General features: G+C 43.6%; 1 protein-coding gene across 1 annotated transcript in view; it reads left to right on the plus strand.

Annotated features, from left to right (window-relative positions):
* RASAL2 (RAS protein activator like 2) overlaps positions 1–16,982 on the plus strand; it is a 184,872-nt gene that overhangs the window by 155,492 nt on the left and 12,398 nt on the right. The window contains exons 10-14 of the mRNA XM_077825004.1: positions 4,231–4,375; positions 5,317–5,553; positions 6,395–6,596; positions 9,972–10,171; positions 11,239–12,100. Coding sequence (XP_077681130.1) covers positions 4,231–4,375; positions 5,317–5,553; positions 6,395–6,596; positions 9,972–10,171; positions 11,239–12,100 — 1,646 coding nt within the window. The remainder of the gene's footprint in view (positions 1–4,230; positions 4,376–5,316; positions 5,554–6,394; positions 6,597–9,971; positions 10,172–11,238; positions 12,101–16,982) is intronic.

Here is a 16,982-nt window from a genome sequence, read left to right on the forward strand (position 1 = left end):
GCATCTGGACATTGCTGGTGAATCCAGTATAATCCCAGCTGAAAGAAGCTACATGGAAATTTCAAGAAAGGGTCAGAAGTGTTCTGCGTAGGCTTGCATAGCCCCTTTGTGGGGGAAAAGGAACCGTAATGTTGAAGATGCTCTGTTCAGCAGGGCAGCCCAAAGTCCTACCTGAAAACTGATACGCACCTAGGGGTGTGAGGCTGAGCGGCAAAGCTGATCATCCACTGGATTTTATTGCTGGGGCACCTCCAACCAAGCTGTTCCTGTTCATTTGTCAAGGAAGGTACAAGTCCAAGCCGGTATTAGGGTTGGGTGCATGTATGTATTGTAATAAAGATTTGACAATTTGCATACACACAAGGTGCACCATTGAGCTACTGGCAAATTTCCAGAGTGGCCCTCTGAGTCACAAACTTTGGTCATGACCCCTGCTTTTGAGCAATTAATTCAATACCCTGATAGTCATGTTTCTCTTAATCCCACCTTAACCTTCTAATCCTTCACCAGATGCAAACAGAAATATTTAGGGTTACATGTGGCCAGCTGGAGAGAATGAGGCTGTGAGGCTAGGGAGCATCACAAACCAGGAGAACCTGCTTCAAGCTGTTCCGGTGACCCTTTGAGGATGCTTGTCCTAAGTGCTCTTTACTCAGGGAAAAGAACAGAATCAATTGTTCTCCAATTGCTCATCTCAGCCTACATGCCTAGCTCTTGCACTTGTGATGTTCCAGGTCTCGAACCCAGGCCTAAGAGTCCACAGACCGCAACTGCATCCTGTCCTCCACCCAAGGTCTGCTGAAACCTGGTGGACCAAGAAGCTAGTAGGACTATAGCCTCAGTCAAGGCACCACCCATGGGAGCCCTGATTGGAGGATTGTCCAGCTCTACCAGTTGTTCCAACCATGTTATTTAAGACAGAAGGTGGCACAGAAAGTTTGTCCAAGCAACAAGGTGATTTTTTCTTGTGGCTGCATTGGACCCTGCTTGTGCTTGCACCCAAACCCTGTTCTTGATTCCTGCTCCACTCCTGTCTCACCCATGTCTTCACTCCTGTTCCCACTGTGCTCCATCCCCATGTTTGATCCTTGCCTCTCCTCTAGTTCCTGCCCTTACACCTCACTTCCAGCCATCAGTGACCAGTCCTGGCTTCGACTCCAACTTCTGACCCTGACTCTGGCTTGACCCTTGGCTCTGACATTTGGATCAGCCTTGACCCTCAGCTTCGATTCTTGCTTCTGACTCTGGCTCGACCCCTGACTCTGGTAATTAGAAGTTGACTCAGGTGTTGACCCTTGGCACCGTTCCCCAACCTGGACACCTGCTCTGCCCACTAGACCTGACTCCTGCTCTACTAGGCCAGACCACCTGCATCCCCATAACAGCACTCCCCTAACCCCACAACTTCCTCCCTTCCTAGCCTTACCCCTCCCAGCAAGCCCAGCAGATTCATCCTGCTTGTCTACCTGTCTTACCCGCACAGAGACAGTGCTTTGCTCTTGACACGTGCCACTGCCAAACATGTAATCCCAGCCCCACAAATGCTATCCCAACATTGGGTATGTCTACACAGCGACTAGACACCTGCAGCTGGTCCATGCCAGCCGACTCAGGCTGTGGGGCTATTTCACTGCCATGTAGATGTGTGAGGTCCCAAACTGAGCTCCAGCCAGAGCCCAGAAATCTACACAGCAATGAAACAGTCCCTTAGCCTGAACCCTGCAAGTCTGAGTCAGCTGGCACGGGCCAGCCACAGGTTTTTCCTCTGCTGTGTAGACGTACCCATTGCAACTCAGAGTGTGCACAGCTCCCAGTAAATGGACAGCCTCCCTACAAGGAGGCACTACCTGCTGTATGCTGATTCCTCTCCTGCCCAGGGTCCCAAGATGAGCCACCTTTCCCCTCCTGTTTCTTGGCCTAGGGGAGATTGGAAATTCATGCAGGCCAGGTAAAATCATGTCAGAACTGACTCCTTCCAAGAGACCCATCCCTCCTCCCCAGTGGCCTGGAAACTGGCCAGTCATCCAGGTGTTAAGTGGTTGGCCAGATTAGTCAGTGTCTCAAGTCAGAATCTGAGATGTGATTATATGTATTTTGAGTGTACTGTATATATCTTTTCAAATTCTGCCAGCTTTACTCTCACTGGGTAGAACCTTAAGATACTGCTCAACACGAGTAAGGGTGGCAGACTCTAGCCCAGTACGTGGAGGCAAGCAGCAATTTACTTGATGCCTTGTCTTCCGACAGATTTAATTATCACCTTTTGGTTCAATATGTTACATTTGACTAAAAGTCCTTTAATGTGCAGTAATTAAATGGATATTTTTAAATTGATGACTATTTATACATTGTTTTGGACACCAATGCTAAGCGATAAGATTATGAATCATAGAAGTTAGAGATGGAAAAAGACCTGTTACATCATCCAGCTTGTTTCCAGTCTAGGGCAAGATGGCTCTTGAAGATATATTTATCTAGTTTCAAATGCATCACACAATACGTTCAGTTAGATTCCATATTGTGTGAAATAAATTAACCACGCTGAATTCAGTATTAAGTGTATAGTATACCTACAAGCACATTTTAATACATAGTTAGGATCTGGCTATGGACTACTGAGAACAAGTTACAAGTGCATAAAAAACGATTCAGGAAATTATTGTTACAACCAGAGTTTGCTCACCCAGAAGTGGTGCTGAGCTCTTAGCAAATAATACTAAACTACCTTCCCTCAGCAAAATTTTTCTGTAGTGGAGCCCAGATTATCTTAAAAATAACAAATTAGTGTTTTATCAAATTGTTGTTAATCGGCCAAACTTACTTGTTTTGATTATACTATAGCATTGCAGAGCTGAAGTACTAAATAATGCTCCTAACATCTTTATTCTGTGCTGTTGAAGTTGCCCTCTAATCCTTTAATTGCCACAAGGGGTTGAAATTGGGCCAAGTACACTGTGAACAGAACTCATTTCAAGAAGTTGTAGTTTCCATTCCTTCCCAGGGTTCGGGTACCAGCGAAAGTTTCTAAACTGGATTTTCCGATGAACTACGAATACTTGTTCAGAATAATTACAGCATAACCAGGTGTTGTCTGTAAGATTATATATGCAAGCACATAAACAAAAATTTGTGGAGGTGAAGAGATTTGGGTAAATGTACTACCTGTCCTGCTTGCAAAGCCATTGGTGGTTTGGTTTAGGGGTGGTTTTTTGTTTGTTTGTTTCTTAAAAACATTTTTGCACAGACAGTCCTTGTGGCATAAACTCCAAAGTGGGAAAATCTTCTGAGGACATAACTCAGGAGTCACTGAAACATTAAGCAGATAAGGGAAGATAACCAGTGCAGAGTTTAAAAAGTAATGAGTATACTAGAGTCCATATGAGAGAGAGAGTAGAAAATACACTGACGTTACAGAATATCAACCAATGGAAACACCACCATGCCCAGTCTGAAGTTGTGTGTCCAATTTCAGTTGCCTCACTTTAAGAAAGAGAGGGTAGAAATTTAAAAGCTCTAGAAACAGGCAACAAAGATTTTGCAAGATGTAAGGATGACAAGAGGCTGCATAAACCAGGATTAGTTAACCTGGATTGAATTTTTCACAATTGCAAAGAACAGAGTGAAAACTGGTGAATCCTCCTTTTTACCGTGTCTCATAACACAAGAACCAGGTGACACTCAATGAAATTAAAACACAGTAAATTTAGAACTAATAAAAATAAAAAGAATTGTCAGATTCATTGCCAGAGAAGGTCACAAAGACAAATAGCCTGGCTTTGCGTTTTAAAGGGATGGATAATTTTATAATCGCTAATAACATCTGTATTCATGCAAAAAGAGGTAAGGATAATCATTCTTCAGGGTGTAAGCTGATATCTTGCAGGGGTCAAAAAGGAATTCTCCATCTCATTTCTCCCCCACCCCAATGTACAGCAGTTGCACAGCTGGCTAGATTCATTATTTTGGGAGGGGAGAGGAGTGGGATTTGCCTTCCTCTGAAGCCTCAGCTGTTGGCTAGAGCACCAATGGCCTGATCTGGTACGGAAAGTCCTGTATTTGAAAACAGTTATGAGGAGTCATGCACTCCACGCCTGGTGTCTGGAGACTACCTCACTGCAGATGCTGGGTGCAGAAAATGCAGTTGCCAAGGAGAGGCATAAACAGGCTTTAAAGATACATCAAGGAGACTTTCCTATAATTGCCACTGTTTGTAACCCTCTTCCCTTACAGGGGAATTCATCAAGGCTTTGTATGAGTCAGATGAGAACTGTGAAGTTGATCCCAGCAAATGTTCATCCAGTGAATTAACTGATCATCAGAGCAACCTGAAAATGTGTTGTGAGCTGGCCTTTTGCAAGATTATCAACTCCTACTGGTGAGCGCCTGCCTCTTGCTTATTGGCCACTTGGTTTGATGTTTGGTTAGGAAAGGCAAAAATAGTATCCCTCTCTCTCCAAAATATGGGAAAGCAGCAGTTGTTGTGAGACCGAGGACAAACGTACTTCCATATATTATAGTAGCATGGGTTCCTGTGGCTTACCGCTCTCTACACAACATTGCAGAGAGAAGTTCCGTCCAAACAAGGAGTCCTGACACCATACCCAGTCCTAAGTACTATACCATATGGGAATGTCCCCTGAAATATTTACTGTGGCAATGGAGATCTAGTGAATGATGATTGAATCAATGGGATAACTTGAAAACTAAACTTCAGAAGTTCTATTTGAACTTTGAATAAGCAGCTAATAGCTTGGATGCTTATGTGAAATGTTTTTCAGACCTCTTAGATCTGCAAAAAGTGGTCTGGAAATTGTATTGTGGGGAAAATGCTTCACAGGAGATTTCTATTAGTGTCAACTTCTGATCAAGCTGGAAATGTTGAAATATTGGCTTTTCTGCTTCAGGCCAGATCAAATGAAAAGTAATTAAAAAAAAAAAAGTTAACTCAGCATTCAAAATCTTAAATCCAATTATAGAAATGAGCAACAGTTCAGTGTGTGTCTGAATTTTTACAAACATATTTGCCATTCACTTCAAACTAGGGATGGACATTTCTTAACCTGTAAATCAAAGTGATCAAAAAGGATTTAGTTTTATATCTTCTATAGGAATGCTTTGAATAGTACTTAAGTGTACCAAATAAAATGGTGATCTGGGAGCTAAGACGAGAAATCTAACAACATTTGCTGGGCTGAAATAACAAAATAACCAGCATTTCTGTTTCTCATGGTTTTGCCTTTCCTGTGACAGGCTATCAGTTCAACCTGTTACATTTTACGCCCTTGTCATTTTATTGATTGATTTAATTGTTTGCAGTGTGTTTCCTCGCGAGCTGAAAGAGGTGTTTGCATCCTGGAAGCAGAAGTGCCTCAGTCGGGGCAAGCAGGACATCAGTGAACGCCTGATCAGCGCCTCACTCTTCCTCCGTTTCCTGTGTCCAGCTATCATGTCCCCTAGTCTCTTCAGTCTCATGCAGGAGTATCCTGATGACCGGACATCTCGCACTCTGACACTCATTGCTAAAGTCATTCAGAATCTCGCCAATTTTGCTAAGTAGGTGGCAGTAGCATATTGGCCCTGAAACAACAAAATGTTCAGGAGTCTTAGTCTCACACATATTATTGAGGAAGGGAAAGGAGAGCTCTGTGCAAATACAACTCTAAAGCTAAGTCCTAGGAATACTGTGTGAAACTTTGAATGGGGAGGATGCTTTTCCGCCCACACGCTGCGTGGCTACATAAACCAAGAAGGGTTTAAGAAGACTACTGACGTGAACACTGTCAGCCTGATTCTGTTTTCAGGAGTAACTCCACTGAAGTCAGTAAAATGACACTGGTGTAAACTGTTGTAACTGAGAACAGAATCAGGTGTTTTCTGTATAGGTACATAGATATAGGTGAGAGGTTTTTCGCAGGAGTGGGTGGGTGAGATTCTGTGGCCTGCGTTGTGCAGGGGGTCAGACTAGATGATCATAATGGTCCCTTCTGACTTTAGTATCTATGAATATATCTATGAACTTATATACACTTAGGTTTTCAGTTGGTCTCATTATTACTAAAGAATACAAGTAGAATTCAGTATAAGTTACTTGAAGGTGGTAACTCTTTTTATCCAAACTCCCAGCCAAAGGAATGATGCAAAGGACGTATGCTTAGAGTCTCCAAAGAGGATAGTCTGTCGGGGGCGATGGTGGTGCCTGTCACGCAGTGGTATGAACAGTGGATTGTTAATACCCAGATGAGTCAAGCAAAGCAGTGGGGTTCTTCAATCACTTGCCCCTCCTCTCTCTTCTCCTACCCCAGGAAGAAAGATGAAGGGGAAAGCATTAGAATAATTCTCTGAACACTTATCTGTTGTATTCTGTGTGGAAGTCATTTTCTCTCTCTCTCTCTAGGTTTGGTAATAAAGAGGAGTACATGGCCTTCATGAATGATTTCCTGGAACATGAATGGGGGGGAATGAAGCGCTTTCTACTGGAGATCTCTAACCCAGACACCATCTCAAACACCCCTGGGTTTGAAGGCTACATTGACCTGGGCAGGGAGCTCTCAGTTTTGCACTGCCTATTATGGGAGGTTGTGTCCCAACTTGATAAGGTAAAGTAGGCTCAAGGGCTGGGAGGGTGGATTCTGCAATAGTATCACTGAAACTGTCAACACCAGGAAATACCCAAGGAGTGGCCAAGTCCTATTTTAGGAAGAACTTTCTGAAGTTCAGTAACTCTTTAGAAAAGTATGTGACTGTGGCGTTGAATATTTATCCTTTCAATGATTCCAGATCAAGGCCTAGCTCCTGCAAGACCTGTGAGTCTTGAACAGGATGTGCAAGGTAGTTGTGCTCCAGCACAAGTGTAAATGCTTTGCAGAGGCTGAGTGTTCAGTGTTGTCCTCTGCACAGTGGTATGAAGCCTCCCTGAACACCCACTCCGTTACTCACACGTGTGCAGGGTAGAAAGGGCAGGGCATGGATGGAGAATGGGACTACCAATGGAGACAGTGAGTTGCTTTGCTGCACATTCACTTCTTAGGCTTTACTCCTCCTCCCAGATTGGAGTAGTTTAACAGTAGTGTTTTCGTTAACGGCCTGAGCCAAAGACTGTTGCAGTCACTGGAAATCTTTCTGCTGATTTTAATAGGCATGGGATCAGATTTAGCATAAGATCAGGTTCCCCATGTATGCCCTGTCCCATTCGTATTTTTACATGCCCCACATTGTGCATGGTGAAGCTGGTTCTCTAAGAGCCAACACTGCAAACTCCTGAGATATGAAAACCAGGCTGTGTCTGTTCTGCAACCTACATCATCACCACTAGTAATGGACATTCTGTCATCAGCCTTTAGCTGGCAAGTTGGCTGATGCATGAGACAGAACAGACTCCGGCTTGCTTTTCCCTAGCCATGTGACCTCTTCAGAGCCAATAGGATTAAAAACTGGTCAGTGTAGAGAGGACTCGGACACAAGGACCAGAGTTCTTGAATAAGATTTTGCCATTTTTGCATGTTTACAAGCGTTTGGATATTCCCATCACACTGCAGAGTTTCAAATCCGCATTCTGTTGTCTGCAGTCCCAGATTCTACTTACACCATACCAGTTAGGTCTTTTCTTTTCAAATTGGAGATGAGGTGGTCTGCAGAGAGCTGCTAATAATATTTTGTTACTAGCAAGGTTTGGAGAAATAATGATTTATTCAAAGATTTATTTCCTACTGGTACAGTATAAAATTATTTGTGTTGGTGTAGTAGAGTAAATCTAAATGCCCTTGATGCATGAAGATAAAAACATATGTTTTAGTTTGATAAGGATTTTTTGATTTGTCAGTTTACTGTCTACACTCATATATTTTTGCATTCTAAATGTCATATGCAGTAAAATTTCTCCTACAAAGACTGCTTTCCTAAGGCCACTGGAATGACTACCTGAGCACAAATGGGCAGATCCTGAGTTCATGTACATCGGGCTATGCCAGTTTACCTCAACTGAAGATCTGGCCCAAAGACTGAAAGCTTCTGGCATTGCCAGAAGGAAAAGCAAGAGAAAAACCCACTTTAGAACAGGACTGGACTTATGAATTTGCCGGTGTCAGATCTGACCTCATAGTTACTGGGTGCTGTGGAACTGCTTTCAAAATGCAAATAAGTGGTACATGGCGGGAGAGTGGAGGCAGGAAGCGGATACAGTATTAAGCCAGAGTATACTGTGCTCTTTTCCCAGTGCAGATGTATCAGTATATCCTAACAGGTTTTGGGAAAGGGGTTTTGTTTGTGCTAAAATGGGAATTAAGAGTTAATGTTACACTACCATGTTGCTTCACTATGGGCAATGATTACAGGGAATAGGAAAGAGAATGAATGAAGTTACCAGGAAAAGCTGGAGATTTTAATGAAGAAGAAATAATTGGGAGAAACAAGCAGTTGTAAAGTAACTTTCCACTGTAGACAACTGATTTGGATGCCTGTTTCTGGGGGGTGGAACCTGTCTTTCACAGGAAGGTAGTCTTTGTAATGAGCTTTACTGTATAATAATACCTCCCTTACCCTTTACCCCCCACCCCTACCGGTGGCACTGTGTAGATGCCAAAGTCACCGTATAAACTCAGGGCAGATTTCCAGAGAAGAACAGAAAATCTGAACGGTAGCCTCCACCACAGGGATATAGTGTTGGTAGAACTCCGCTTTATAGTCAGTTGCTGTTGTGTAAGGCCTTGCCAGACTGAAGTGAATTTTTCCCCTCTATTCGACATTGGTGAGGCCTCATCTGGAGTACTGTGTCCAGTTTTGGGCCCCACACTACAAGAAGGATTTGGAAAAATTGGAGAGAGTCCAGCGAAGGGCAACAAAAATGATTAGGGGTCTAGAACTCATGACTTATGAGGAGAGGCTGAGGGAACTGGGATTGTTTAGTCTGTAGAAGAGAAGAATGAGGGGGGATTTGATAGCTGCTTTCAACTACCTGAGAGGGGGTTCCAAAGAGGATGGTTCTAGACTATTCTCAGTGGTAGAAGATGACAGGACAAGGAGTAATGTTGCAGTGGGGGAGGTTTAGGTTGGATATTAGGAAAAACTTTTTCACTAGGAGGGTGGTGAAACACTGGAATGTGTTACCTAGGGAGGTGGTAGAATCTCCTTCCTTAGAAGTTTTTAAGGTCAGGCTTGACAAAGCCCTGGCTGGGATGATTTAATTCGGGATTGGTCCTGCTTTGAGCAGGGGGTTGGACTAGATGACCTCCTGAGGTCCCTTCCAACCCTGATATTCTATGATTCTATGATAAGTGTAATGATGCAAGGTAGCTAGACGCTAGTCGCTGGCTGAAATGAAAATATTGGGTTGGATGTTACTGGAGTTTTCATGCCGTTAATTTTAATTTCATTTCAAGTGGGAAAGCCACGTTAGCTCCCAGCTTTTGATAGCACCTTGGTACAAAAGATGGCATCAGTGTAGGATGCCAAAAGGAGAAGGCTGATGAAATGGAAACCTCCCTCCCCCAAACCCTTTCAATTCTCTCCTGGATCCCTTGAATGCAGCCCCCCCCCTTCTCTGTTGGCATGTATTTCTTTTACCACATGACCCCTTTTGCCTGGAAAGTTCCCTCCCATTAGCTGATTCTGTAGTCTCTGAATTCCCATTTATTAGTAGTTACTATAGTTTTTAACTTGACTCCACCCTGGATTTAGTTTGCTTTGCATGACAGTTTTGCGTTGGAATGGCAATAGTTTGGTTTTATTGAGCATGAATTTTATTTTTGGGGGTCAATCCTAATTTCTTTTCTATTTCCTTTTCTTTCCTCAATGTCTGCTGCACCCTGTTTCGTCTCCTTCATTCATCTCGTCGCCGTGGTTACACTGCTCCGTAACAATGCATTATGGTCCTGCCACACCCACACACAAACACCCACCCTCCTTCCTTCCAACCTCCACCCCTCTGCATCGTTATCAAAAAATGGCGGATGTCGCGGTGCTTATTATCCAATCAGGGTGAAAATTCCTTCCTACAGGCGACCGTGGCAAAACTTGGACCCCTCCCTCGTATTCTTGCTGATATCACCAAGTCAATGACCAATCCTACACCAATACAGCAGCAGCTGCGGCGTTTCACCGAGCACAGTTCTAGTCCAAATGTCAGTGGCAGTCTCTCCTCAGGGCTTCAGAAGATATTCGAGGACCCCACTGACGGGTATGTAACAGCCAGGGTTCAAGAGCAGATATGAAGCAGAAGGGATGTAGGATCATGCAGGTTTGTAAGATTGTGTTAAGAGAACCTCTGTCCAAGCATAGTCACCCCAAATTTATAACTAGGTACATGCTAGGACTCAGAATTGGTATCTGTAGTAAGGAGGACAGGAACCCACTGAGATATGCAAGGATTAGTGCTAAGGCATGTAAGATTTGCACTTAGCCAGGACACTGGGGTTTGCCTAAAGTCAATGACTTAGGATATTGAAAACCAAACCTTATACCACTGGCCAACCTGGGTGAAGTACAATGAGATGGAAAGATACAAACAAAAATGTATAGCTCAATATAAATCCTGTAAAGCTGACTGAAATATCTCACTCTAGAGATCAGGATTACCTTTCCAATAGCATTGAGAAATACATGTTATAGTTATGCTGAGGGAGAATGAAAATATTAGAATAGCAAAAATAATCTGTTCTGTATTTAGTGTTACATTCTCACCTTGTAATTGTTGTTACAATTCTGGAGAGCTCCAGCAAAAAGCCTGGTGATGGCTGAAATGCATGACAACTTGCAACCTAGTTGTTTATGTGCCCATGCTTTGTGCTGCCAAGTGTAAGGCTCTGTTTTGTGTCTCAGATGTCTACTTTCTGGGCCGTCAGCAACTCCTGCAATCTATTACATGTTCAGACAGATTGAACAGGGATAGCCTAAAGCTCTGGGAAGCCGAGGAAGAGTGAAATGAAATCTGGACTGGTTTGGAATCTAGCTGGAAAATAGCAATGTCCAAGGGGGAAAAAATCAGTGGGAATGGTTTGAGTTTTACCTGTGAGAAGATAGGCAGGCAGTTCTTCAGTAAGGCTTTATTCTTAAAGCTAAACTAATTTGAGATGTGTGTATTGTGACTTGAGAAAAGTAAAGAGCTTCACAAAAAGAAATACTCTAGTTCCTGAGGCTTTTTTAGAGAGAGGGAAGGGGTTAATTGAGGAAGAAGGGCATCTCTGGGACAGATCTACTGGGATTGTGGCTGGTTAAAAATTAACCAAATGCCTATCTGCTCCACAGTGACTCCCATAAACTGAACTCTCCAACCCAGGAAAATATAGATGGATATTTTCGAGGGAAAACCTTACTGTTGGTTCAGCAGGCATCCACCCAGAGCATGACTTACTCAGACAAGGATGAGAGGGAGAGCACACTGCCCAATGGACGTAGCGTCTCCCTCATGGACTTGCAGGACCCCCACGCAACTCACAGTGATCACACATCTATCCTGCACGATGTGCCTTTGCGTCTGGCAGGCAGCCAGCTCTCTATAGCACAGGTGGCCAACATCAAACAACTGCGGGAGACTCAGAGCACACCGCAGAGCGCTCCCCAAGTAAGGAGACCGCTGCACCCATCCTTGAATCAGCAGGGCAGCCTTCAGCCCCTCTCCTTCCAAAACCCAGTTTACCAACTCAACAACCCTCCTCCACCAATGCCAAAGGCCTCTGTGGATTCCAGCTTGGAGAACTTAAGCACTGCCAGCTCCCGGAGCCAAAGTAACAGTGAAGACTTCAAACTCAGTGGACCCAGCAACAGCAGCATGGAGGACTTCGCCAAACGCAGCACACAGAGTGAGGACTTTACCAGGCGGCACACTGTGCCAGAGAAGCATGTACCTATGGCTCTGCCCCGCCAGAACAGCACTGGGCAGGCACAGATCCGTAAAATGGACCAGGTTGGGTTGGGTGCCAGGGCCAAAGCACCACAGTCCCTGCCACATAGCACTTCCTTGCGGAGCACAGGGAGCCTGTCGGCAGCTTCAGGTGCAATGGTGACAGAGCCAGTTCAGAACGGGAGCCGGTCGCGGCAGCAGTCCTCATCCTCCAGAGAAAGCCCTGTCCCCAAAGTGAGGGCAATTCAGCGGCAGCAGACGCAGCAGGTAGGAACAAAGTCCTTCTCCCAGATTTTGTCCATTCTCTGTATTTGTAGCCCTCAAAGATAAAACTGCCCACTTCAACGTTTTCCACTTACTTTATTTAAATGTGAAACAAGAAATGTGAACTGATTCTAGTATTATGGGAGGAGAGGCTGGAATGGGAAGGAACAGCAGGCACAGGTTATGGTTTGCCTTGCTACCATTATTAGCTTGGCCAGCAACTCTCCCATGTTAAATAAAATGAGCACAAGATAATCAAATTAAGATTTTAAAAAGCTGTGTTTTCAGTTTACCCTCACAATAAGAAAAGTGACAAATTTGTTCAAAGAAACAAAAACAGAAGAATTCCAAGAAAAAAAAGCTTGGTTTCAAAAGCCAGTTAAGATGGCTGAGTTACAGTATATTTGCCTACTTAAGAGGAGGGAAATGAATCGATAAGAATAGCATAGAATCCGTATTGCCCAACTGCTAAGCAAAAACAATATTCTCATCAAGTATAAAGAAATGTATATTTTGTCACAACCCAACAACCTTAGCTCTGACTCTGTCATCAGTAATATCAGAATGTGAACAAAATGGAAACACTTAATAGAAATATATATTTGCCTATGTCTAATGCCTATTGATTGGCCTCATATGCAAATCCATATACTTAATTTTACCATAAGTTAATTTTACATTATGCATATTTCATCTTACACAATTTTGGTCCTAACAAACAGCAATTATATAGTGTTGAACAAAAAAAGAGTGTGATGAATATTTTAACTGATGTGTACAATGTAATGGTATCCCATAAAATGAAATGCTTAAATACTGAAATTGAGATACAGTCCATACAAATGCCCAACAGTCCATAGCACAACCACCTTCACTCTGATCTGTAAAAATGTCCTGTATTCATTTGTCTGCTCTAGGTTAGAACAGTGCATTTATGTTTATCGTCGAGGCCGATTAAGGTTTATGATGTCCTTAACTGTTAATATTCTTGCTTTTTAAGTACTTGAGTTTTGTAGTTTGTGAAAGCTGAGTATATTGTTGTCATTCAGTGACCTTATCTGGCTTTGAAATGAGGCTCTGGGATGTATTAAAACCAGCAGCTTGAATTGCATAGGGAAGCAGAAAGGAAGCCCCTGCAGTTCTCTGACACCAGCTTTTATGTGCTCATGCTGGCACAATAAGTGGGCCAGGTGGCTGCATTCTGCACTAGCTGAATCTTCCAGGTGATCTTTGCGGGTAGGTCCAAGTAAAGGGCTCTACAGTGTCCAATCCTGGAAGTCACAAAGGTGCGAGCTACAACCTCTTAGGCTTGGTTTACACTTAGAAATATTGTCAGCAGAGCTGTATTGATTCAGAGTGTGAAAAAAATTGCACCCCTAACTGACAGCTCTGGTAAACTAAGCTGGTAGTGCAGACTTTGCTTATACCAGCACAGCAAAAAAGTCCTTTTGCTGGTACAGCTGTATCTCCCCCAGGCAAAAGAGCTCATTGCTGGTATAAGCTGTATCTCCCCCAGGAGAGCCTGTTGGTATCACTCTACCAGTACGTATCTACCCCAACAAACCCCTTTAAATGTAGACGAAGCCTTTAGCAATGTAAGGGAGAAAAAGCAGGACAACCCATACCTGGTATCTGGGACCCCGAGAACAATCAGTGCTTGAAAACTACCATATGGTGTCTGGCTTTCGCTGCTGTAACTGAAATCAGAAATATTGAATCACAAAGCCAAGCTTATTAGGCAATTATATTTATATCAAAGAAATGAATCCCATAATGTTTAAAGTTTTTTATATTGTTTGTGTCCATATCCCTCATTTTGGGTGCTTGTCTTGTATGTGGGTATAGGCTGGTTGATAGATACAGTATGTTGGATGGTACCATAAATTATATGTTTAAACCACTGCTGGGATAGGGGGAATCTTCCGCCTAGTATAATAGGAGCTGTGCTTGGAAATCCACTCACTGCTCTTCTAATGCTTCAGCTGCCAGGTGAAACAGTGTGTGTTCTGCTGGTAGCTTCATTTTGTACTGCAAGTAGTGCCTTATCAGAATTCCCTCTAGAAATAGTTGGTTTCCTTAAGGTCTTTTACTGGAAATGGCTAGAAAAATAAACACAAACTTACTTGAAGGCAGTGGGGGCAAGGGAACATATAGGCTGTTTTTGAAAGCAGCCTTTAAAAAAATATTATTGACCCTTTTCTCCAGCACATACATGTGCATGTGGGCATGCATGGGAAAACCTACAGCCACTGCCCTTTGCGTGTTTATGAGAAATCCCCAGGTGACTACATACAACTCCTTGGATAATCTCGTTTCGAGTCTGTTGCATCTTGAGGCTTGAGGTACTGATTGCCATATTCCTATGAAGTAAAGCATTTTCCTCCACTTACTTAGAAATGACAGTCCCAAAGTGATGTCCCAAACTTTCCTCCTCGGTCTACCATCTCCTTTTATCCTTCAGCCATGTTGCTGCCTTTAGCTATGGTCAGCTTCAACAGACTACATTTATACTGGCCCTGTAGATTATAAAAGTTGAGTTATGTGTGTCTGCCCAGATTTCCACCCTTCCGTTTCTACACTGACTCTTTTCACCAGTACAGTTACATCTGATGAAGTGGGTTTTAGCCCATGAAAGCTTATGCCCAAATAAATTTGTTAGTCTCTAAGGTGCCACAAATACTCCTCGTTTTTTTTACCAGTACAGTTAGTTTCCTTGCTCCCACTTCAGTCACAGATATCAATCTGGTCTGTTGTTTGGTATCCCAGACAACTGAGAAACTTCTTGAGCTTTTCTGACTTCAGTGGTTAGCCTGTTCTTGAAGCAAATTCCACTGCATATTTTTAATTGCAAATATCACTGTGGAATTCTTTTTCTGGCTTAAAAAAAAAATTGGGTGAATTCTCTCTGAGTGTTGCTTTGTGGGTATTTGTCATTATCAACCTCTTTCCAAGTTTCATATGTTTTTGAGCACAGAGCAGGGCTGTTTGCTTGTCTGGGAGACGTTAGCTTCTGCCTTTCATTTCCATTTAGTGAGTAAGTGGGGGATAGAATTTTCAGAGGAATTTTGGTATTGAATAAATTTCCCTCTCTGACCTCTTTTCTGCAATATTGTCACTTGGGGCTCTTGTTAGCATTTTCAAATTGCATCTTACCCTTTGCCGTCTGCTTCTTTGTTGGTGTCCTAACTGTTCATGCTTTTGAATTTGATTTCTGAAAACATTCCATTCTTCAATTTAAAGGTTAACTGAAAGGATATGCTGGTGAGCCAGAGGTCTGGAAGGAGGTCGTTAATGCAGTTTGTCCTGACCCTTGTGCTATCTTATCCCTCCAGAACCAAAATAAAAAGCAATTGTGTTTTTGTTAAGGATCAAAATCCTTCCAGCCTTCTAGCAGTTCCCAGTGGCTGCAACAGTATTTACTCCTGAGAGGTGCTGATTGGTGGCAGAGCTGCCCATGGTCCATATTCTCTCCTGCTGTCTCTGTCTCACAGCAGATACTGCCAGGAGAAGAGTCTAACTGCAGGACCATATGTATAAAGTTGGGTCACTACTAATAGCAATATCAGTCATGCTGCCACCGAGAGGGTTATTAACCTTTCCAACGCAAATTTTTCTCTTTCCGGGCAGAGGCCTCCATCTCTGTCAAAGCCCTGAAATTCTCTCTGACCCATCTCTATACCCATCACTGCCAAGTCTCCTTGTTGCTAGAATCAGTGTATCATCAACAGAAGATAACAGAGCCATTGTTGGTGGACCTAAGGTATCTCCTAGACCAAGAGCTGAGTCGCTGTGTGGGCAGCACGCTAAGTCCCTGAGCACGTGACTAAGGGCTAGTCTACACTGGCAACGCTAAAGCACTGCCATAGCAGCACTGCTGCGACACGGCTTGTGTGGTCGCGGCGCAGCGCTGGGAGATCTCTAAAAACCCACCTCCACGAGGGGCGCAGCTCCCAGCGCTGGGGCACTGTCTACACTGGCCCTTTACAGCGCTGAAACTTGCTGCACTCGGGGGTGTTTTTTCACACCCCTGAGCAAGAAGGTTGCAGCGCTGCAAATTGCCAGCGTAGACAAGCCCTGAGAGAGACTGGAACTGGAAATCCTACCTGGATGTCTGACCTGATAGGAGGCTGAACAAACTCTTATTTTAAGAGATTATAACTCCCCTATAAAACATGCTTCCCTGAAACCTAGCAAGCAAGCTCTCAGTCCAGCAGCTCACTCTGTTGTCTCAGTTAGTATTTTAAAATCTGAAATTCTACAGACCATTACTTAGTATGTGAAGCTAGTTAAGTACCTTTATGCATTTCAGAAGGAGGAGTAAAAATGAAAAGGAGGACATTGACCTGTTTGGACTCATAATTTAGCTGATTTTAAATGGCTATAATGTGTTGGGGAATGTCCCCTGCTCCTCAGATATCCATATTTTTAGTTTACCTCTACTCCACTAAGAAATTAAAACAAAAAAACCCACACTCCTCCAGCAAAGCCAGTGACCATCGCTCATACCAGACCTGGATAACTACATCACTCAGTGCTCTGTTGCCATCCAGGCAAGGTGACGAATAAACACTGTTCTCATATACCTGTGTCCATCTGTGTAGTCGGACAGCCCCTTTTTGCATTCTGGCATCCAAAGCCCTCCACATAAAGGTCCCAGAGCTTCATTCTAGATCCCCGTGTTCTGCCCCTGTCACACAGCAGCAGCTTGGTGAGTACCTTCAGCCTTTGCGAGGCATAGTCTTCTGGGGCCTCACTATATTATGCCCCTTTTTGTCTTCTCTTCCCTGTGGCAGACTTGTGGACTTTGCCTGGGAACCTGGATAGAGACTGGTAAGAGCAGCTAGGCCCTAACAATAGCTCACTCTGCCTCAGTAGCAACACCACC

The sequence above is a fragment of the Eretmochelys imbricata genome, chromosome 8 (assembly GCF_965152235.1).
Source record: "Eretmochelys imbricata isolate rEreImb1 chromosome 8, rEreImb1.hap1, whole genome shotgun sequence".
Classification (NCBI taxonomy): Eukaryota; Metazoa; Chordata; order Testudines; family Cheloniidae; genus Eretmochelys; species Eretmochelys imbricata.